Genomic DNA, 25,421 nt, shown 5'->3' with positions numbered 1-25,421 from the left:
TTAACTTTTAAATAATTCGTTACTTTTATATGTGTATTTCGATCTTCATTTCCTTTATTCTAGGACTTATTCAACGTTTTAAACACTTTTTAAGCATTCGTACTTTCAAATCAGGATATTAATATTTTAGTAATAATGTATTCAATATTTCAGTTAAGTATTGTTTGCTTCCCACGATTTGAGTATAGAAATGTAGACATTCTTTTCTATGTTGATAAGAGGTCGAGATATTCTGATTCCGCTTTTTTTTTTAACTCACTGCAGGGTGCCTATCGTATCGAGCAAAACTGGAATTGTCAGGGGATTTTCATATAGCTGGAAATTTCAGGGTTTCATTTTTAAGCCAGGGAAGTTTTCCGGGAGCGTGCTTAATTAAAAAAAATTCAATTTAAAATTCAATAACAATAATTCTTCATTTGTAAAAGTAGCTTTATATTACTTTATTTAACTATTTTGCTAGAATCTCGTTTTTTCTGATTAAAATCAAATTTTTTTTTTATTTCAAATTTAACTTTTATGTTTTTGGTTGCAATTTTTTTTTTTAATTTACCAATTGGCAATATTTTCTCTCCCTTGACCGAAAAATTTTTCATAGTTAAAAATTCAACTCTTTTTTGAAAGTCGTTTCTTTTTTTGGTTGAATTAAACTGTTTTAATTGAAAATTAAAATCTTTATTTATTGTAATATCAACTAATACATTTTAAATTGAAAATTCATCTATGTCATTTAAAATTAAACGATTTTGTTGAAAATTCGTTTTTTCTTCGGCTGAAAGTTAATTTTTTTTACTGAGAATGTAATTATTACAGTTGAATATTCCAATCAATTTAATCAAAAATACATCTCTTTAGCTTAAAATTACTTTTTTTTTCTAACTGAAAATTAAACTTCAATTTTTGTTTGAAAAATGATCTTTTTTAAAACATTAGTTTTATCTTGGTTAAAAATTATTATGTTTTTCAACTGAAGATGTAACTAACTATTCCAATTGGATATTACATCATTTTTCTAGCTGAAAATTCATCTATTTCATTGAAAACTAGTTTTTTTTTAAATGAAAATTTTATTAATAAATGTTTTGTTGACAGTGATCTTTTTTAGTTTAAAATTCATGTATGTTGTTGAAAATTGATCGTTGTTCGTAGAAATTTATTTTTTTCATTAATCTTTCTGTCTAAAAATTCCTTTTGTCGGTTGAAAATTCAAGTATTCTAGTTGAAGCTTCATCATTTTAGTTTTATATTATTTTTTGAACTGAAAATTTAAATGGTTAAAAATTCTTCAGTTTGGTTAAAAATTAATTTTTTGTTTAAACTGAAAAAGTAACTTCCATTTTTTGTTTAAAAATATAATTGTTTAAAATTAAAAATCCAACTATTTGGTTGAAAATTTGTCTTTTTTAGTTAAAAAATCAAAGTTTTCGTTTAAAATGCATGACTTTTGTTGAAAAATCGTATTTTTTTGTAGAAAATTAATTTTGTTGAAAAACTAATCTTCATGTTTGAAAATTTACTTTTTTCGTTGAAAATACAAGGATTCCATAATAATATTCATAATTTAATTTGTAAATTAATCCTTTAAGTTGAAAATTCAACTAATTCCGTTCAATATGCCATAATTTTAGTTAAATATTCATCTTGTTGGTTTAAAATCAATTATTTCATTTCAAAATTTATCATTTTAGTTGAAATTTCATCACTTGTAAAATTTAACTATTTTGTTAAAAACTCATTTGTTTTGTTGAATATAATTTTTTTAACTAAAAATTTAACTATTCTATTCATACTTAAAAATTGATCTTTTAGTTTTAAATTAGACTTTATTTGAACAATTACATTTTTTAGCTCCAAGTATCCTCTTTTATTTATTGATTTTTTGTTGTTGAAAATAAAACTAATTGGTTGGAAGAAAAACTCTTTTGTTATATATTTTCCTTTTTGGTTTAAAATTTGTCTATCGCACTTGAAGATTTATTATTCTAATTGAAAATTAATCAGTTTCGTTGAAATTTTGCTCTTTTTCTTTTTGTTAGAAAATTAATTATTTTAAACTAAAAATTGAACTCCTACAGTTTTGGTTAAAACATGATATTTTTAGTTCAAAATTTCAACTATTTGGTTGAAAATTGATATTTTTTTTTTAGCTGAAATTCAAAGAAAATGTGTAGAATTACTGATAATAAAACAAATATTTCAACGACCAAATTTGGAGAACCACCATGAAATGTTCCTTTTGAAATTTGAAAGAAGATAACAATTTTCCTGGAAAAGAATTTATTTTTTTTTGATAAAATTAAAAAAGAGGACAGAAAATTGAGGGGAAAAAATGAAATTGAAAATGATATTGGGTCGTTAAGATTCTTGGTTTTAGTTTCAGGAATTCTGCACGATTAATTTGATTATAGGAAGTTAAATATGATTTGGAATTTGATTTTAATCTCTTTTAAATATTTTTAATTTCAAATTCAACAAATGAATGGTTATGTTTTCACTATTACTTAATTATTTAATTAATCTATGGTGCTTATGTATTCAAGAATATCTTGCCATATAAGTTGTCAACGCTTTCTAAATTAAATATAATAATTGAATCCTCAAAAAGTGAAGGAGAAAAAAGTATTATTTATTATAAACTCGCGAAATTGTATATATATTCCGAGTTAATTGTTTAAAACAAAAAAAAAATGCAAAATATTTTAATGGCTCCGTACTTTGAATAATTTTACCTGAAAAAAAAACGTGAAATTTTTAGTGAATTTACTTCCAGAATTTGAGTATAGACACACACCCTGATCACTAAAATAACAATAATAATAATAATAATAATAATAATAATAGTTGCAAGGTTTCTTTCGAATATTTGATGAATGGGGCATAATGAAATCTCGACGATCTCTCTTGGACACATGAGGAATGAATGTCTGGACTGTTTTCTGGTGATGGTTTTTCTACAGGAAGCACTGTTGACTACTGGTTTCAGGTTGAGATTAAGCGTGCCGAACCACGAGATTCGTCGAGCAAGATGAATGACGGTCATCAGGGACAGTGGGGCCCACCGCAACAGGGTGGACCGCCAATGGGAATGGCTGGTAATATGGGACCCATGGGTGGACCAAATGGACAGATGGGTGGGCCAATGATGGGCGGACCAATGGGCCCTCCCGGCAACATGATGCAGCAATACCAGGGATGGGGTACTAGTCCCCAGGCGGGTGGTTATGCTGGGTACAGCACTCAGTATAATACTCAGGGATGGGGAGCTCCACCCGGACCGCCACAGCAGCAACAGATGCCGCCACCGCCTCCTCAATGGGGCAGCAGCTACAATGTGCAGCCAGCTGCAGCGACTCAAGGCTACGGAAGCTATGGTGAGTTGTTGTTATTTTTATTATTATCATTATCATTATTATTTATTGATTTATTTATTTATTTAATGTTTTTAATTTCATTTGTTTTGCTTCCGTCTTAACAATTTCATAAAGGTGGGCTAAAGTTGCTTATTTACCGCGTTGTTCGGCTGGACTAGTTATCAGGGCTGCTACAAGGTCTGAATTGGGGTTGTGAGTCTATGAAAACGTTTCATTGAAAGCTTGAAAGTTTCATCAGGGTGGCGACTTGACCGGGAATTTACTTCTGATTGTAGACAAATTATAGTTTTCATTATTTTCATAATTTTTGCTCTATTTAGAAAAGTGAATTCTAATTTATTTACAAATATGAGTGAAAGTAGTTATCGTTTTTATATGAGTACAGTGGGTTCCCGTAAATTCACTTGGAACTGGGAATTTTTGGCATGGCACGGATATTTTTTAACATAATTGTCATTCGTTTTTAGAAGAAACAAAATTAAAAGAAACCCTGCTCCAAGTCGGAATTTGTCACAATTTGAGTTATTTTTTCTTCTTCAAATTTTCTAAAAAGAGAGTAATTCCAGTAGTTTTTAGGGTAGAAGCAATATTTCAAAGAGGAAATATTTCTAAATTGTAATCTAATTTTTTCTTACAATTGTTGATATTTGCCTTTTTCCCCCTTTAAAATTGAACTACTTGCGTTTAAAAGCTAAACACGTTTGTTAAAAATTAATTTTGTCGAATATTAGTCATTTTGATTGAAAATTCATTTTAGTTAAGAAAAATATTTTTGACGAAAAATTCAACCATTCTATTTTGGGTTGAAATTTGATCTTTTTTTTATTAAAATTGGTAGGTGTAGAAGAATTCAACTGTTCCTGTTGAAAATTCATCAGTTTGGTTGAAAGTTAATTTTTTCAAGTGAAACTGTAACCGTTCCATTTTGGGTGGAAAATTGACCGTTTCTAGTTCAAAATGTAAAATTTTGGATGTGAATTTGTCTTTTTAAATTGGAAGTTAATTGATTATATTAAAAATTCACGTATTTTATTTTCGAAATCCACTTTTTTTCATACAAAATAATTTTTTTTCTTTGAAAGTTAATTTCCTGTTCACAATTTTTTGTTTTTGATTAAAAAGTCAAGTATTCCAATTTAATATTGATCACTTTAATAAAAAATTAATGTCTGGTAGAAAAATGAGCTATTTGATTGAAAACTTGTATTTATTTTTCATGAAAAGGATTTTTTGCCGACAATTCAAACCATTTTTTTGAAAATCCGAGTTTTTTTGGTTAAGGATTAAATTTTTGGTTGCAATTTGGTCTTTTTTAAAATAAAATTAAACTACTCGGTTGAAATTTCATTTTTCAGGTTAGAGATAATTTTACTTGTTTGAAAAAGAAACTCTTTTGATGAAAATTAATTTTTTTGTTTCTTTTTTGGTTAAAAAATATTTTGTTTTAAATTTTGTACAAAATTCGCCTTTTTTTTTTGAAAATTTATCTTTATGGTTGAAAATTAATCTTTTTGGTAAAGAATCCAACTATTCCAGTTGCAGATTCATCAGGTTATTTAATGATACATATATTTTGTTAACAATTTTTTTTTTTAGAAAATTATATTTTTCTTTGTTAGTTTATCTCATTGATTAAAAATCATTTTTTTTGTCAAAAATGCAAGTATTACGGTTCAGTATTTGCCATTTACTTGAAAATTAATCATTTAGGTTGAAAATCAAATTACTTGGTTGAAGGTTAAACGCTTATGTTAGAAAATATTTTTTGTTTGAGGATTCATCGTTTTGATTGAAAATTCAATTTTTTTTTTTAGTTTTCGAAAAATGAGCAGTTGAACATTCAGTAATTTAAGTTAAAAATTCATCTCTTTGGTTAAACATTAATTTTTGTCAACAAATTGAATTGTTCAAATTCTTTGTTAAAAACTTATCTTTTTTAGTTGAAAATTTGTCTTTTTGGTAGAAATTATTCTGGTTGGTTGAAAATCCGTTTTTTTCGTACTTGAAAGATCATTTTTTCTGTTGAAAGTTTTAACTACTTCATAGTTTGTTAAAAAAAGTTAATTTTTTAAGTTTTTTGTTTGAATTAAAATATATTGCGGCAAATATTAATGTTTTAGTTTTAGTTGGCAGGGAAAATTAATAAACTTGACTGGCAAATGATCGCGAATTTGATATCATCCGTCGAATTGCCACCCTGAGAATGCTGTTTTGTTCATTTCCACTCGAAATTTCTACATTTTTAATGAAATCTTTTCAAAAATGAGACGTTCTAAATACTAAAGGTGTATTAAATACGACATTTATTTACATTTTATTGAAATTAATTTTTTAAGATGAAATATTAAAAATATTAGATGTTATTATCAATTAAAACATGATCTATTTATCTTAATTAGTTGAAAGAATTTGCTTAGAAACACAAAGGATATTGTTAAATGTTTGTATTTAATAATTGAATATTATTTTTCATATTTTGCTTTTCCGCCTTAATGTTTAAAACTTTGGAAATTTTGAAACGTTTCCAAAGTTTCATGAAACTTCACAACCCTAGCCTTGAAATCGTCGTGAGATTTTGAAAAAGATCTAGAACTTGGAAAAGCCATGGAATTAATTTGCTTAGTCGTGACTATTTCAAAAACTTTATGATTTTTTTAGTACTTTTCGTCAGGCCTCGGATTTACGATACTGTTGACACTTTGATTTTTCTTCAACAATTCAACTATTTTGAAAAATGTGACTAATGCCCTACTTTTTTTCCCAATTGCTTGCTAATGCACCTATTTTTTTCACTTTCCTTTGAAAATAATTGTCAATTCATGACTTTGATTAAAAATTCAACTATTTGGTTCAAAATTGAACTTTCTTAGTTAAAAATTCATGCATTTTGTTAAAAATTCGTCTTGTTTGGTAGAAAATTCATTTTCTTGGTGGAAAATTTAACTATATGGTTGAAAGTTATTCAAGAAATGATTAATGATGTTTTTAGTATTATTTATTTATTCGATGGTGATAATATATTGAAGAATATCTTGTAATATAATTTTTTCAAAGTTTCTAAATGAATTACATTAAGAAATGACTTATTTTTCAATAAAGTTATTACAAAAAAAAAAAAAAGATTATTTTACATATATTACATTTATTTTATTTTTAATTTTTTTTTACTTGAATATTTGCAAGGTCTGCGAAAAGCGATTATGTATACAAAATTTACGAAATTGTCAGAGGATCACAGCAGATTTCTCAGCGGTTATTCAAGTATTTCAACGGATTTCAAATATTAAAAAAATTGCATGACATTATTTTCCTATTTTTCAAAATCTATAGTATCGACACTAGTTTAAGTTTATCAAATGAGTCCGAGGCCTGACTGTACGATGGAGTTTAAATTCGCGAATTCATATGAATTTTTTATTTTTATTTCAAAAAATAATAGGATTATAATTCCAGAATGAAGAAAATATAATGTTTTGAAACTGGACCTTAGTAGCAACCTTGTTTATCGATTTTCTTAAATAAAAAAAATCGTTGATGTAGCTAAACGACTTTAGCTCAACCCTAACGAGTTTTCGACGCAGCCTCTTGTTTTTTTTTTGTATTGTGAAGCTGTCTTTGGAATGCAGTGCTTTCCTGCTAAATTTGAAAATCAACTATTGTAAAATTAACTTTATTAGGTAGTGCAAACTGGAATTGAAAAAGCTTTAAATAAAATAAGAGGAGTACCGAAAGTTTAACTAACTTTTTTTTTTGAAAGTGTTTGTGAAAGTTGAAAATTAGCAGGTGAGCACTGGTCGAAACTTGAAAGTTGATATAATTTGTGGGTGTCTATGTTGGAAACTTAAAGAGGAATCTCTATTCGCACAAGTACAGTAGAAGATACGTTGCGCTTGTCTCGCAGTATATTATTGACGATGTTTTGTTTCAAAATGGCTGACTACAGATTACCTCAACTTTGATTATTTAATATTAACCAGTATTGTGACGACAGAGAGGAGTGGGTAGAAATTTTATCATTCCTTTCTTTGATATTGAGAAAAAAAGTCAAACTTGTGTTTGTACAATAGGTTGGGCTCGAGACAAAAAAAGCAATTTTTATAAAAATTCACCCAATCATAAAAAATGTAGCTTTTGATAATTAAAAAAAAATAATAATGGCTTAAAAGGACCACCAGCCCATTGTGGAATCCAGTAATACTGAAATTAATGCAAAATATTTGATGAGAACTTTGTCATTATTTATCCTTTCGGAATCGATTTGAGGACAATTCAACTGTTATGATTTTTTGGCTTCAACCTTTTCCTCTCTTGTCCAAAATACAAAATTTTAATCTTATTAAAGGTTTAATTTAACAAAACTTTAACCCTGTTCCCCTCCCCTTCCTTCCTGCTTGGAGAGCTTAGGTTCTTAATATTCAAAATTGGAAATTGAGGATATTAATGAGAAAGGTTTTTGTGAAAAAGATTTTTAATGGAAAAGTCAAGTCAATGATGAAACGTTTTGAAATATTTTCGTTGCTGCTCAGTTTTGTGCGCCCTGGAGGAAAAATGAGGAAAGAAAATACGATAGGAGAGTTTGGTAAAGTGGACATTTTAAGTGATTATTTCGGGCTAGGTCATTCGAATATTTATCATTTTTGCATCTGATATTTTGTTTTATATTTTAAAGTTTTTGAAAGTTTTTTTAATTTACGGAAAATATCTTTCAACTATTGAAACAAATTACATTATGACAAATTTTAAATTCATAAAATTTAACAACACGAGTTCTTGTTGATTATTGTTGGATATTTTTTTTAAGCTAAATATTATCTGATTCTTGAGTAGAGATTTGTGTTTTGAAACTCAACAATAAAAAATCGACAGGCACGTGTGATATTGGGGATTTAAAAATTCTATGCGACACTATCGGCGCCTACGAAAACAAAACAATATGGCCGTTATGAGCATCATCATCAATACACGCAAAAACAGAACTTTTTTTATCTTTACTGAGGGTTCATTTTATTAAGTGACTGCTGTGATAAGGGACCGTCCACGAACTACTTCACCAAAAAACACGCTTTCTTTTTTAAATAATCTCTTTTTTCTCTCCTGTTTTATTTTCTCGATTTCTCGTTAAATTCATCTATTTTTGTCCTAAATTCAACAACTTGGTCTTTTCTTTTTTGTCTGAAAGTTGCTCCTTTTTTAAACTGAAAATTTATGACAGTTGTAGCTTTTTGCTTACAAATTTAACAATGTCGTTCAAAATTTGTTTCTTTTTGTTTGAAAATTTATATTTTTCAGTTGAAAATTCAACTATTTGGTTAAATACTTAATTATTTTGTTGAAAGTTCTACTATTTGTTAAAGTTATCTTTTTTGTTAAAAAATTCACAACTCGGTTGAAAGTTGAACTACTTTATAAAAAATGTTGAAGTATCATTAATTACACTTTTCGTTGAGAATTTATCTTTTATGTTTTACTGAAAATTATTCCATGTTTGGTTAAAAGTTTATATTTTTAATTGAAAGTTGATTCTTTATATTTGAAAATTCAACTATTTTGCTGGAAATTAATTTTCTTTTGTTAAATTCAGCGTTTATTAAAATTTAAAATCAAAATAGTTTTTCTTGAAACATTAAGTATTACAGTTTTCATCGAGATTTCATATTTTTGGTTAAAAATTCAACTATTTTGATAGAAAATGTAACTAATTGGTTAAAAATTACACTATTTATTTGAGAAAATTAAGTACGTGGTGGAAAATTATTTTTTTGTTGAAACTTTACAATGTAGATTGGAAAATTCATGTATTTTTGTTGATAATTCGTCTTTTTTGATAAAACGTTAGTCTTCTTTTTTCAAAATTCACATATTTGGTTTTGGATTCAACTATTTTGTTGAAAATTTGCTTTTTTTTAAAGTTTAATTTGAATAGATGAAAAGTATTTTTTTCTGTTAAAACTTTACTTTTTAAACTGAAAATGTAACTTCCCCTTTTGGTAGAAAACTTATACATTTTAGTTGGAGATTCATCTACTTGGTGGAAAATTATTACTCTTAAAATTCATCATTGTAGGTTTAGCCCTTCAAGGGCACATTTCCGTAATATTACATAAAGAGCATACTGGGTGTTAGGAACCCAAGGATATTGAAACCTGTGCTGTGCCGACGTTTATTGGCCAGTTTTTTTTACAAGAAAATCAATTAATGATGTTTAATATATCTACTTTAAGGAGAAAAAGGTTTCATAACAGTTTTTGAAATTTAAATTAGTTAAAAAAATCCTTTTAAAAAAATTTTAAAAATGACTTATTTCACTCTAAAATTCTTAACTTTTGAAGTTTTTTATATTTAAAAAATTTACTTGAATACTTCCGAGATACGGCGCTTCAAAAATAAAATTAGTATTATAGTGTTCGTTCCAAAGAAGGTATCTATTCGAAAAAATAAAGACTAAAATTCAATGAAAAATGAAACACCGTACTTTCCGTGATTAAGCAATTTTATTGATCTTAAACTGCATATAAAAATTATAAAAATCAAAATTATGTGAAAATGACATAGAAAAATAGGTTTTTATGTAATTTGCTAATCTGGCGCCATATGTTCCATTTTCTTGAATTTGGTACGTTTTGTTATACCGCAAATAATTCCCTGGCTTTTTTAGACCCAGTGTGCCCTTTAAGAGTGAACATTTTACTATTTTGTATATTCGATCTTTTTTAGTAGAAAGTTAAACTGTTTTATTGAAAATTCATTCATTATTGTAGACAGGTCATCCTTTATTGTTTAAAATATCATCGTTCTATCTTTTTCACTTAAAATTTAAGTCTTGTTTCTTTGAAATACGAAATATTACATCTTTCGTTGAGAATTCTTTGTTTTTTTTTTTTAGATTTGAACTATAATTCTATTGACTATAGAATTTTTAGAAACTAGAGAAAAAACGCAGAATGATGTGCGGCGTTCTGAATTTAAAGCACTGGTTTCATGGCACAGTAAATATATTTTGGCCTTTAAATTTTTGCCACTGCTTCGTATGAATAATATGAAAATGGGCTGCTCATGTCGGCCATGTTCTTTAGGGCGTCGCAGCGCCTCCTTTTAGCGCGGTGGATGTTTATTTTCCCAATAAAATCAGATTATTTCAAAGAAGAATCAATCAGGCACTACGAAAGATTAGGTTGATTGTAAAATCTGTTTGAAGATTCGTTTCGCCATACTTGGTGCTCTGATGCTTTTGGACATCTAAATTAAAAAATTATAAATCTATAACCTTCTTAATTATTTGAGATTATAAAACTCTTTTTCGGTAAATGATTTCCTTCTTTTGAAAACCAATTTTTGGTAGTGCAACGTATCATGATAAACCGTATTGCTTGGTCCTGCTTAAGGATGCTGATGTCTATTTCTTGAATTTTGTTTGCCGGAATTTGAATCGTGATTCAACACTGAATGTCCACACCAACTTCTGACAAAAAAAAAAAAAATATATATATATATATATATAAATATATAATCAATTGGAAACGCGCTAAAACATCGACTTTGTATCTAAAATTTCCCAATCCATTGAGGTGTTACGAAGATTGAAATTAGAGGCTCGAATTAAGGGTGTTTGTTACACTGGTAGATTCGTGATCGAGGACTGTTATTCTATTCTTAACTTGTAATTACTTTGGATCATCTTTGGATTTGAATGAAGTAACATTTGTAGGGGGATGGCGGTGATGAATGGTTGTTTGCGGTTTAGTTTAACGAACGCCCTTAAGCAAACGTGATTAGAAGGCCAATTAAAAAGCATTAAAAAGCGGAGTGAAGGTGAGGTGTGACGGTGGTAGATGGTGACACGTGTTTGTGTGGTTAATGATCGCAGGTGGGCCGGCGGCGGCCGCTTCAGGGGGCTACGGGCCCACAGCGGGTACTGGCGGGGCTGCAGGGGGCGGGCCTGGTGGTTCCTGGAATTCCTGGAGTATGCCTACAAATGGGCCGCCTCCTGGGACCCAGCCTCCACCCCAGCCCCCTCAGCCCAATTCCTCGCAGCCCAACTCCAACTCGAACCCCTCTGGCCCGCAGGGTGAGTCTGAAGCTCTCAAACTCAGTCAAACAAAAACTATCTCCTCTTTCCACTCTATCGTGCCAAGTTATTCTCCACTTGACTCAATTACCTAGATCCACAGTGACTCTGCCAAGTTCAAGTAAGCCCATTCCGATTTTTACACCTCATTGATAACAACAGCAGCAACAACAACACGACTCTACAATTTTATTAGTCTCTCCATCGCGAAACAAAAGACACTATCTCTGCCCGACAATTTTAATCTGAAGCCCTTTATTTGGTAATGAACCACCGATTCTGTGCAATTCTTCATTTTATGTACGCTTACATTTTTTGTTTTGTTTTTTTAACCATCAATGTTTTAGGGCACTCGCTGCGAATTTTATTTCCGTAAGCACACCAGAAACGCACTAACGATGTTGTTTCCTGCTTTCCAGACTTGCAAATTATTTGTGTCCTCACAAATTGATCTGAATTTCATAAAATTTTGTGTGATTTTGCATTCGGGGTGGTCACTTGACCAGGGAAACAGAAATTTTGAAGAATTGTCGGAAAATTGTTTCGAATTGTTTCAAGATGAAAATAAAGGATTTTTCACGATTAGAGTGGGCCGAAAAAAAACCTTTTTATCAAGCAGCAGATTCTAATAATGGGAAACAGTTTTATTTGTCCAACAGTAGTAAGCCCTTCAAATTTTATTTTGATTATCTTCTGTTCTACGTATGGATTTGAAAAAAGAGAAAATCGTACGAGCCCAAATTATGCACATTTTTGTTGAAAAAAATGTTAAGATGTGTTTGAAATTTCTTCTATGGCGTTCGAAGAAACAAAACAAAAGATTATTCAGAGAAATAAATCTGCTGTTAAAATTTCTTATTTGGCCATATTAAAGCAGTTTTTAGATCTTCCACACAACGAATTTTTTGCAATGATAGTAATGTAATGATAATGCATTTAACAAAATTCAAAAAACTTTTTGCACATTTAACCCTCAAACGGCACACTGGTGCGAATTCGCACCTGATGTTTTTTCATTTTTTTGGCATTTACGCAAAAACAGCTTCCGCGGATTATCCCCACATATATTAAATATATACATATATTAAATATGTGTATATTAAATATGTGTGAAATATGCTAGTTGTTTATTATGTGTTCAATATGTTAAATATTTAATTTTAAGATTGCAAACAAACCAATTCGCACCAGTGTACCGTTTAGGTATGCTGGGTTGGACTGTACCGTTTGAGGGTTAAAAAAAAAGTTAAAAAAAATCCTATTTCTATATTATTATTCATCACCAAAAATTTTACCTACAAAAAATTCTACATATGTACTTTTCTTGGCCCGTAGGGTTTTTTTTAACTTTCCAAAATTTCATTTTTCAAATCCATAAAGTGAACCGATCGAAAAGGGGTTTTCCAGCCGACTATTGCAGATTAAAAGCCAACTAACAAGGGGAGACCGGCTACACAGTCGACAGATTGCGTGTTCGATTCTCGCTGCCTGGCATTTTTTTATTTTATTTTTATTTGTGAAAATGTCTATACATATAATTTTCTTCAATGTTCTTTTAAAATGATCCTAATAATAATCCTTTTAACACCTTTTATGGAAAAATTGAATATTCTTTAACTTTATCATGTTTTTTTCAAACAATTTTAATTTCTGTCTTTTTAATCGACAATTTTACGTTTAAAAAACCTAGATTGTACTTATAATTATCAAAATAATTAGTAAACATAACATTTTTAGAAAATAAGTTTGTTTGTGAAGAAAGTGATAAAGAAATTAAATTTATAAACATGTCAATACATAGAAAAAAAGTGGAGGCAGCGAGAATCGAACACGCAACCTTTCGACTATGAAGCTGATATATTTAGAGTATTTCTTTATATTTAAATTAAATAATTTTATATCTAAAATATAATGTGAAATTAAGAGTTTAGTGGCCACCCTGTTTAGGTTCAATCTTTTCAATCTCAATATTCCTTGAAGGAAAATTATTTTGATTATTTTACAAAATATTTAATCACAATTTTGTAAAGCTTATAATCGATGTCTTTAAAATTGTATCACTGTTACTATTGTTGTATTTTTTTTTTCAAGCCACTTTTATTATCCTTAACATAAAATGTGCGCTGCATGTTAAGAGTAACTTAAAATTTTATCGCTGTTTTGTTATGAGCATCGTGAAATACTCTTAACAGTAAGTAGCAGTCAACATAAAATTAAGCGACGATAATAAAAAAAAAGGATCGGGCAATTTCTTTCGCTGTAAATGAACTTTGAAGTAATTTGTCAAATTACCAAGTAAAGGGAAACATAAACACTTTAAATGAGCTTATTTTTTTTTTAATTTGCATTTTTGTAACACATTAATAAATAAAACCAGAATCTTTATACTCTACTTTCCGTAAAATTAGTTTAAAACTATTTCGTGTTAGAATAGTAAGATTAGGTTTGATCCTCTGTATGTCTTCCACGATTTGTTTTTTTTTTTTTTAAATAAGAAAGTATTAAAATTTCAATTTCCTGGGAGCTTGAAAGAAATGTTCATTTTCTGTTCAGTTTGAAACTTATCTCAGCATTTTAAATTTAATCACAGTCCTTGTTTTCTACTGCTCGATATCTGATTTTAAACCACGTTTTAGAAAGAACCTTGAGCATGTCAGAAATGACTTAATGAACGATTGAATCAACTAATATCGTCTATTTAAAGGCTGTTACTTCTAAACGCAAAACGATTCGATGTATTCTTCGCTTGAATATTCGATGGTTCACAACGTGTGTAAACCTGGAAATCGTATTAACTTGATTGAAAAATCGTTTCCAAGTAGGACAAAAGAAACGCAAACTATAGTATTTTCTTTCTGCATCGTGTGCGCTAAGCAAAGCATTTCCTGGACATGGTATCAACCAGTACCTACCCACTTGATTAAACAGTTTTAAACACACCTTGTAACTTGTATCTAGCAGTAGTTGTCAGTCTTATTTTAGCATAATTAGAATGCATTTTGTTTTAGAGATTGTAAAGTGGGCTAGTCACACATTAGTCTCAAGTAATCTCATATTCGATGTCAATTTTATAATAATTCTATTAACAAAAATAATCAATTATAATATGCAGATCGTGACAGATGAAATAATAATAATAATAATAATCAATCAATCCATCAGCTGCTAGTGTAGGATAGTGCACTCCTATTCTAATCCTTTACGCTTCCTTCCTTTTCCATTGGCGAATACGTGACGAATTAATGCAAAGCGAGGCAAAAAAAAAACAACACTTGACTTTAATTATAATGCCATATTACACAAACTCAATAGTTTGCTATATCGGAAAAGAGATTAATTGATTTTTTACAGATTGATTATAAGAATATGAAGGCTTGATGAAAATTTTGCACATTGATTCGTCCTGTTGATCCAACTGAACCGTAATTGAGTTTTTCGCTTGCTTGTTATGTGCCTGTATATACCGTTCGTCTTTTACGTAATTTTTCATTAGTCTCGATTCGTAAGCTCGCCATACCAAATCACTAGAATTATACAAATTTGACCCACGTCAAAATTATTTTGAAAAAATGACACTATTTTCTCATAATTGTCTGCTAATGCTACTATTATTTTCTTTGCTTTTTCCTTGAAACATACTTTCGAAAGTCTTGTCTAATTGGTTAAAATAATTTTTCGGACATTTCACAACGTTTTAATAGTTTAAATAAAAAAATAGTTGAATTTGAAAAAAGGACGAATTGTCAGAAAAGTAGTTGAATCTTAAAAAAAAGTTCAATGAAATAGTTGCATTTTCAACTAAAAAGATGAGCTTTCCGCAAAAGAGTTGAATTTTGAACAAATTACATTAAATTTTTAACTAAGTCAATTGAACTCTGGATGTGATTTTAGTCCAACTTAAATTTAGAAATTTGTTTAGACAATTTTTTTTACAAAACAGTTGAATTTTAAACCCGAAAATATCTTCAATAAAAAATTTTGTTTTCAACCAAACAGTTAAATTTCCAAGAAAATAGTCAAGTATTCGGCTAAAAAAATTAATTTTTAACAAAAGAAAAAACAAAAATTTTCAACTAAAATTATGAATTAAAAAATAAGGACTTTCAAGAAAGTACTTCAAAATTCAACCAAAAATTTGAATTTTTAAACTAAAAAGATGTTTTCAAAAACAAAAAATTAATTTAATGTAAAAAACGGTTGGATTTCACCAACAAAAAGAAATTTTTAACATAATACTTGAATCCTTAACTGAAATAGGTTAATTTTCAACTAAAATATAGCATTTTTACAAAAAATTGAGTTTTTACAACAAAACGAATTTTTAACAAATGGAATTTTTTTTAACTAAGTAGATTGAGCAGTGGACGCGAGTTCTGCCAAATTTAGATTTAGTAATTTATTTAGAAATTAATTGATAAATTGAAATGAAGTTATTATAGATTATATTAATTTTATAGGAAAATAATATTTTTATTAATTAAAATTAATTCAATCTTTAGATTATTAATTAATATTTGAATACATTAAGTTTTAGTTCATATTTTTAACTAAATAGTTTAATTTTTAAACTAAACAAGACCCATTTCTAACCCGAAAATGATGTAGATTAGTTTTCATGTAAGAGAATTAATATTCAATCAAAAAATCATTTTTCTACAAAACAGTTTAATTTTGTACCTAATAGTTGAATTTGCTACCTAATGGTTAAATTTTTAAGTTCAAAAGACGATTTTTTTACAAAACAATTCAATTTGGAATCCAAAAGTATCAGTTTGAAATAAAAAAGTTAATTCTGAACTAATTTGTTAAGTTTCCAAGGAGATAGTTCAATTTTCGGTTAAGCAAATTAATTTTTTAACATAAGAAAAACGATTCTTTAAAAATTAAAACTGTGAATTAGGAAAAAGAGTTTTTAAGAAAGTACAAACATTTAGAATTTTTAAACTAAAATGTGAATTTAAAAAAAAAAGAATTTAATATGAAAAATGGTTAAATTAAAAAAAAAGTTTAACAAAATACTTTAATCCCTAACTAAAACAGGTTAATTAAGAAAATTAATTTTTAACCAAAAAAGAATGGATTTTTTAAACCAAAAAAGACGAATTATGAACAAAATACGTAAAGCTAAAACCAAATAGTTAATTTTTTTGTTACCAAATTGTAGAATTTTGAATCAAAAGGACGAATTTTCTATAAAACAGTTTGAATTTTCAAAAAAAAATAATTTTTTACAGTAACAGAATAAATCTCAACCAGGCAGTTGCATTTTTAAACGGAAAGGTGATATTCCGACAGAAAGAGACAAATTTTCAAAACTAATAGTTGAACTTTTATCAAAGAAATCGAATTTCTAACTGAGAAACGTGAATTCTTAATAAAAAAAAAGAGAAATTACAACAGAAAAAGATGAATGTTCATCAGAATAGTTGAATTTTTGAATAAAAAAAAGCTAAAAACAGATAAAAAGCCCAATTTTGAACCGATACAAAAATTTAAGTCAGGAGAGAAAAAATGTCAACCAAATTGTTGAGATTTCAAGCCGAAAGAGCAAATTTTCTACAAAATTGTTCTGTAAAATTTTACTGGTTTTTTGAAAATTTTTGGATTTAATTGGGTTAATTATCTAATTTGTGAAACATTTCGACCAATGGATAGGGGTCTCCTAATAAAATTTAAAATTAATATTGGAGTTTATTTTTAATACTTTTAGAATCTTAAGTTAGAAGACTCAAAATTTCGCCTAAAAAATAAAAGTGAATTTTTGATTGCACACTTTGATTTCGGACTATACACTTTTAGATTTAGACTACACATAATTTTAATACTTGAAAAATCGATGACCCCTTTTTTTCAAATTTTTGACACTACTTACACTATTTTTAAAAAATATTTGAAATGATATGCCAAAATAGCTCAATTTTGACGTGGGTCAAGAAAAATACAATTTTAATGTTCTCGAACCTCTTCTCTTGTCTTTCAACATTGTTTCAAATATCGTGATTTTCAACTGAACTAGTTCTTTATAAATGCATATATTTAACATGCACACTTGAGTGAAATGTTGAAAAATTTAAACTAGAACTTTTTTCTCGAAGAATTTTGCTGCCTGATTAGAAGTAGTTTTCCGTTAAATCTGGTGAAAGTCACGAATGTCCAAAAAAAAAAAAAAAAAGAAAAAAAAAGAACGGACGCTGATGGTGGAATCAGGTAGTTTCGTTAGTGAGTGCAAGTGCAATAAATAATTAATCTAGAATTGGTGGGTGTTGCAGGTGACATGTATTCGAGACAAACTACTGGATCTGGAGCTCCTGGCTCTAGCAGCAGTTCAGCCAAGACTCCGGACTACAGTGGGTATTCCGGTTATGGTAGTTACGCGGATACGAGTTATCCTCAGCGTTCTTATCAAGGCGGAGAAAGCAACCAAGGTGGGTATGCCGCCAGCGCTCCTAAACCCGGCCAGCAAGGCTTTGATTTCAAAGAGTGGCCCACCTCATGACCATTTTAATTTGTTCGCGAAAAGAGAAATGCGCTAAAAACGGCTTGGCCTTGCCCGTGAGCTGCTTGCTGCTGCTCCCTTTTGCACTTGGAACGATCACGATCGTGACAATTAACTTAAATTTAGAACCTTTTTTTCTTTTTTTTTTCCTTTTTTTTCTTTTTTTTTTCTTTTTTTTTTTTTTTACTATAACCAAGCAGTAATATTGAAGACAAGTAAGCCTCTTAGTAACTCTTTAGAGTTGACTCGGGGAGCATTTTTTCCCTTGAAATGAAACAATTATTAACTTGAAATATGCCTTCTAAGCTTGCCTTGCATTTCTAAGGACGACTCGTTTGTGTCCTTCCAATTAATTAATAGAAATAGCAAGTGGAACTCTTTGATTTCTTGATTTGTTGAATCAACATTCTGAGCGATCGTAGATATGTCCAATGTTGCAAGTCAGTTTCACGGCGCTGGGATCGGGGGCATAGAGGAAAACTAAAAAAAAAAAAAGAGAGAGAGAGAGAGAGAGAAGCATTAATTAAGAGCGATTTCAAAGAATGGAAAAGAAAAATATATAAGGAACATGTTAACGAGTGAGCGTAAATCGTCGACAATGCATGCGATCACTGAAGCGGCAATTGACGAGGTGAATGAATAAAATTTCATTTTTAAACAGAAAAGAAAAAGGGTGCAAATTCCTGCGTTCCTTCACCTCCACCGCCAGACGTGCGTTGTGGTAGGATACTAAGAAAATAATAAATCTCTGTTGTAATAAGTAAAATAAAAAAAGATGAAAAAAAAAAAACAACGAAGAGTCGCATCTTCGAAACAACCTTCCCTCTGCAATCATGATTATTATTATAGTTGGTAAAGATAAAATGGCAAGTAACGATTAAACCGAATAAAAATAAGTCACATTCATAGGCTGATTAACCTATAAATAAACTATAGTTAGTCTAACGTTTAGAGATTGAATTATTATTATTATTATAATTGTGTATGTGTGTCCCGTGACATTGACAGCAGGACGCAGGTTCCTCCGTGATTTTTTTTTTTACATTTGTATCGTATTTTACTTCGTGGCACCCTTTTTACCCTATTTTTTTTTGTTGCTCATATTATCTCTTTACCTTTGAAACTTTTTCTCCTATCAATTTTCCATTCTATTGATTCTTTTTTTTTTTTTCGTTGTTTTAATCCTAGAACTTTACATCGATTAGGTAAGGGGAAGCCAATATTATAAATCATGGTTTTTTGCGAATTGTACCATAGGAATTATTCTTAATCGTCGTTCTAATTTTGGACCAATCGTATCGATTTGGTCGTGTCGAGAGAAAGGAACTGGTGTTATCATTTTATCTTGAAATTTATATTAGTTATTAGAAATGTTTAAGACGACGATTGCTATTGTTACTATTATTTATAAAAACCTCGACTATTGCTAAAACTACTACTGCTATTTCTACAAGATTATTGTTACTGCTGTGGTCTATTATTGCTACTATATTATAATTATTGTCGTCCACAATAATAAGAAAGTGCTGTAAGATTTCTTACAAAAGTTACAATTTTAGATGACTAGAGTGAGATCAGGATAAAATAAATATATACATAATGTGATGTATTATACACGAAATGATGACAGAGGGAAGGAACGATGGATGGAAGAAGGATGGGAAGTAAAAAAGCGAGCCAAGTTTCGGATGCGACTTGTTTCGTTGATTTTTTTTCGGGGCACGCATCTGAAAAGTCTACCTGATTAAATGTATGGCTTAATTATATTTACTCTATAGGAATTACCGTAGACCTTAATGAGAAACAAATTTTTACAGAGCGCTCTTCAACGCTCACGTTTATTACTGATCGAGCCGCGTTTACGCGCTCTTCTTCTTCTCTACCGATCACAAAATTCCGAGTTGATGATGATCGATAGCTTTATATTTCTTTTGAATCACTTGACACCTCTAATTGGAGGACTGATCTGGAGTCGATAATTTCGTTGGAATTTACACTCTTTATATTAAAGAGAAAATCAGATTTTAGATTGATATATGTTTATTTTTTTCCCCCGAGTTTTTTTTGTTTGCTTTTTTTTTTTAGTCTTTTTTGAAGTACGTTTTTAGAAAAAGGAATGATGTTACAAAGTACAACTGTTATTTAGAAGAATACTGTTTAGATTACTTAGAAATGAAGTGTAAGTTAGAATAACAAATGATCAGATTTTTACTTAGTTGTAAATAGATTTCAGATCTGGCCTTCGAGGAGGAAGAATAGTATTTGTAATTTTTGGTAATGGCTGAAAAAGAAAGCACTGAAAAGTAAGAATATTATAAATGGACGCGGCTCGTGAAAAATTTTCTGGGATCAATAAGAAGACAGTAAATAGTTTAAATAAATTAATTTCAAAGGGGAGCTCAATCAAATCACCATGTTTTACGTTTAATTTCCGCGAGGCATGTAACATAACGAACACAAATACACATAAAAACACAGTAAGAAAACATGAAATAAATAGAAAGAAAGAAAGAGAGAGAGAGAGAGCGGATGATTTTTGATGACACTTATCAAAGGAATTAAGTAAGCAAGTCTGCGTCGGGAAACATGTAAACTAGGGAAGGGAGGTGTGATTTTTTGTCCAAATGACGCAAAGAGGATATCCAGGTTAGTTGTACGATTAATACGATTATAGTTACGATTATTGTTCTTATTATTACTGATTCTTAAATAAATAAAAAACGGAGCGAACGAAAGAAAGTCTGTAAAACATTCGATTAAAATAGGCACGTAAAATACAAATATAAATTAAAGTATAATTATTATGAAACAGTCTCCGAGAGATATAAAATGAATCATTGTAAATACAATCTTTAAGTCGCGAGGAAAACAAAGATTATTAATTATTATGACGCGTCATTATAATGTCGATTGATAAGTAAAATAACTAGTGGTGACCAATGACCGGAAATAACGTAGGAGGGAAATATAAGTGGCACTATTTAAAGTATAATTAATTGACGAGTACTGATGCTAATGGATAGTATATTTATATTTAATGAGATATGATTAATATTTTTTCAATACAGAGATAATAAAAGAAAAAGAATGACTTATTACAGTAATACGTAAGCAGTTAGGAAAAGTTTTTTCATTCTAATCGTCGTTACTATCCGGCCCGTTCTCAGTCAAAGTGAAACGTGGCTTTACTCTCAGGGTTGTTGATAATTTTTAAATCTTCCCATTCTCGCTTAAGTCTTAGCTTTTTTGTTTTCATCTTCTTCTATTTATAGTTTCCTATGAATATCTCAATCTATTTAAAGTTTTTTTTTCCATCGAATTATTATATTTATAGTTTCCAGGTGACATCACGCTATTAAGGATATTAATTATACGCTCGTCGCACACTCGTTTTTGTTTTTTGCGAATCGAGATTTAAAAGACTTGTAGAAAATTTAAGTTTATATTTAAATCAAGCTTTTCCTGGCTTGTCATCCCAGGCTTGAAGAACGGAGAGACTTGCGAGTTGCGAAAATTGTTTTCATTTTCATCGGTTGTTTTTACTTTTATAAAGAGAGAGTGAGGGGGGGGGGGTAATAAAAAAATAGAAAAAAGTCATTGGATATAGAGTCGCTCGTCCGGGTTTCTCTCCGTTTTCGCGTTTACGTAGTTCTCCGCGTTGACTAATCTTTAGGGCTATACACTGTAAAAAGGAACAAACCTAGAATAAAAGACAGATGATTAAAAGTAGGAGGATAATAAAGAGATCATTAAATCAACTTAGTTCGTCGAGTTTTTTTTTATCTTAATTAGTTGATACATACATAAACGCAATCGTAATATAGTAACATCGCGAGAGAGAGAGAGAGAGAGAGAGAATTTATAATAAACGATAACTATTTAAATGAAGTTAATATACATATATTAAATTTTGGGGACTACGGTTGTTGACCCGCCCAACGAAGACTGGTTATTTAACTAATGCTAAAATTTAAATATTTTTTACGCGTACTTTATAGCGACGTCCAATCTGTTTTTATTGCTAGACACAATTTTCGCCTACGTTAGTGTAATTTCTCGCATCTATTACTACTATTTAGTACTACCGTAACACTCGTTTAAACACACTAAATGCCACTTTTGCCCGTTTCTCTTTTTCACATTAAAATCTCGCAATTGCAAGTAAATCGTCCACCGACAACTCACTGCCAGAATCTAATTAATTTTAGCTAGCTCATTCCGATAACTTTTAAGAGAGGCATTTTGTTTATTCCACGGGCGATGCATATATATTTTTTTTCTTCAAAATTCTACATTTCAAAAAGAAAATTGATTCTAAATTGTAATTTTATAGGGAAAAATTTGATTGAAGTTCAATTCACAAGCGCGAGCCTTTAAGACTTACATTAAATGGAGGGGGAGGGTTCAATTATTTTTAATTGGAAGAGAACGGACAAGATGGTGAAACATTAAAAGGTATTAACCAAATTTCAACTCGCGTGTAATAAAAATTTACACAAACTCAAACATAACAGAACACACAAAACGAGCCAAAACTTGACTCAGTTTTAACGTATTAAAAAACAAAAAACAGAAAACGATGCTCAAGAGGAGATTCCTCTGCTGAAGAATATTCTTTCTTATTGAAATATTCTTTTCCCGACAGAGGAATTTCCTTTTGGTTTTTCGCTGACTTGCGTGGACGAGTTGTTAGATACGGTATCTAATGCATAAGATCAGACGAAAAGTGATTGATCGGCTCCCAAGATGCTTTAGCTCGAAAGATAAGGTAATAAACGTTACATCGGTAAATATAATAATGATAATGAAGAAGAAAAATTATTACTGTAATAATTGTCCTGTATACTTGTAACTTTTAGATTTGTATTGGTAAGATCGTGCCCCCCCCCCCCCCCCGTTTGAGAAGCAAATAGGATAGGAACCTTAAAGAAAAAGCTAGTGGATTTGTGTATTGGCGGTAATGACGCAAATCGATATGTTAAGAAAGAAGAACCTTTTTACGCTCGCTCGGTTCCCATCTACTTATTCTATTGCCCCCCATGATATTGAATGGAGGCTGCCTGACATTTCTGATTGTTGTTACGATTTTGCACACAAAAAAATGAGAGAGAAGAGGAGAGAATAGTTTGAAAATGTAGAAAAAGTAAAGTCGGTTAACTTGATACAAAAGATGAAAGGTCAGGCATACTTTTGTTAATGTTGTGCCCAAGCCGAAGCGCATTATCTCTATGAAATAATTAAGCTGAGAAAGCACGCTAGCATGAAAAAGGGAGAGGAATAATAATCACGTGTGAAATTTATGGAAAAAATTTGTCATAATGACGTTTATATACACGTTATTTACAATATGAATGAGAATTATAAACGTATTCATAAACACTTAACACAAACGCATCACCGTTACGTACTACTCAAACCTATCTTAACCATTATCAGGTACGAAATCTCAATTTTTCGAATTGAAATCGAAGGATAGTTTCAAAAAAAAATCTTTTTTTTCTTTTGGCTTTTTCATCAAGGAGAGTAGAGTGAATCGATTAACAGATTTCGTATCAGAAAGTCGCAAAGGAGAGAAAAACTCGCGGAGAAAGTACTAAAATTGAAGTTTGCAAATTAAATTTCGAGTGATCCTTGGCGACTTGAACTTTGCAACAATTCCACATACCTCTCTTTTTACTTTCTTTATCGAGTAGGAGAAAATCAGCGGATATGAATATTGCTTTAAAGTTTTCTTTATTTTTTTTTTATGGGTGGCGGTAATTGGAACAAGAGATGTCTGAAATATTAAATATCCGGGGGCAAGTTGGGGGAACTCGAAAGAGAGAATTGCAGGTGGTTAAGATGAGTAATATTTTAACAGTTCTCAGTTTAAAACACAATACAAACACTTGTCGATTGATCATTACGATGAAGAATGCTGATAATTATTAGTTGAAGAAACGACGATTAAAAAAAAAAGAAAAAAAAAGTATATATGCATGTATATACACGAATATGGAAGAACATTTGTCTATTATTACGACTATATATGTGGTAAGCCTAGCCGTAACGGAAAAAGAAGAACCAATAATATGATATAAACATATTTACAATGCTACATCTCTCCTGTTATCACATGAATAATTTCGCAACTTTTAATCCCGCTATTACCACACTAGTAAGATGATAATATTTAGGACTCTCATCGTTCAACATTATCCACACAACACAATTATTATTCCAATACATTTATAATATTATTAATATTACCACTGATTACGGATGTAATTTTAACACTTTTACATAATAATAATTATTATACTAATGCCACTCCGCTCCAGGAGTCGGGGTTCAATCGTCGGAGAACCACGAAACGAACCGTTGTATGGACTGCAGTTATTATAAATATACTATACGTTTTCAGGAATTCTTTATATACTTTTTACGTTCGTGCCTCTGGTTTTGAGAATCATAATGTTGTCGTCATATTTACCCCCAAGAGTCCTTTCTTAATATAGGTCCTTTTTCTTAATATAGTCACTAGCGCTTGAGCAAATCATTCATGCCGAAGTTAGAAACGAGTGAACAAAAATTCAGTTGAACTTTGTATTGAATTTAAAAAAATTCAAATTTATATAGAATTTTCAAGTCGTAATGGTCATTCTCGCAGGCCTCACAGACCGATCGGCACCCTATTTGAATCAGGTACATTAAAAAAAGAAAAAAAATAGCAAAAATCAGTAAATTGAAAAATCAGAATCATAACAATATGAAATTTGTCACTTTTCATTTAATAAATTAACTTGTGGGTTAATCACTATTTACTTTAGGTGCTTACCTAATTTTGAATTGTCTTGAATTCTTTGAAATGTTGCAGTGTATTTTAAAGATTCCGAAAATTTTTTAAATAGATTTCAATAATTTTAAGGATTTTTAAAAAGATTTATTATTATTATTTTTTTTTTTGAAACTTCCAAGACATTTGAAGGATCTTTTAATTTGAAGTATTTAAGGGAATTTCAAAATTGATTTTAAAGCGTTTATAATATTTGAGGGTAGAGAATTTTCTAGAATGTCGGAAGATATGAAACGATTTTAGAGGACGTGTTTATTTGTGAGAAGTGAGGTTAGATTTTTAAAAATTTGAAAAGATTTGGAATTAACCCTGAATTCTCATTATTATCTTTTTAATTCTTTGGAATTCTCTTGAATTTTATGAATTAATTTTTTCACTCATTTTCATTCTCCTAAATTTACTCTATTCTACTTAATTCAATGGGTGTTTTTTAAAAATTTTTAAACATTTTAATTTAATTGATCCTCTGAGAATCAATTGATGAAATGATCAAAGGATTTTAAATATATTAAAGTGTTTTTCGAAATTCCTTGGCATTTTTAATAGCTTATAAAATTTCAGGCGACATTCAGTGATTTTAACCCTCAAACGTTACACCCCAACCGAGCATACTTAAACGGTTCACTGGTGCGAATTGGTTTGTTTGCAATGTTAATA

General features: G+C 29.6%; 1 protein-coding gene across 2 annotated transcripts in view; it reads left to right on the top strand.

Annotated features, from left to right (window-relative positions):
* Positions 1–25,421, top strand: part of LOC117182649 (heterogeneous nuclear ribonucleoprotein 27C-like) — a 62,759-nt gene that overhangs the window by 18,026 nt on the left and 19,312 nt on the right. For both annotated transcript variants that reach the window (XM_033375752.1, XM_033375753.1), the window contains exons 5-6: positions 2,981–3,368; positions 17,703–17,858. In XM_033375752.1, coding sequence (XP_033231643.1) covers positions 2,981–3,368; positions 17,703–17,858 — 544 coding nt within the window. The remainder of the gene's footprint in view (positions 1–2,980; positions 3,369–17,702; positions 17,859–25,421) is intronic.

Source organism: Belonocnema kinseyi, chromosome 2 (assembly GCF_010883055.1).
Source record: "Belonocnema kinseyi isolate 2016_QV_RU_SX_M_011 chromosome 2, B_treatae_v1, whole genome shotgun sequence".
NCBI lineage: Eukaryota > Metazoa > Arthropoda > Insecta > Hymenoptera > Cynipidae > Belonocnema > Belonocnema kinseyi.
The sequence above is the reverse complement of the archived record's forward strand: the minus strand, read 5'-3'. Positions and strand labels throughout refer to the sequence as shown.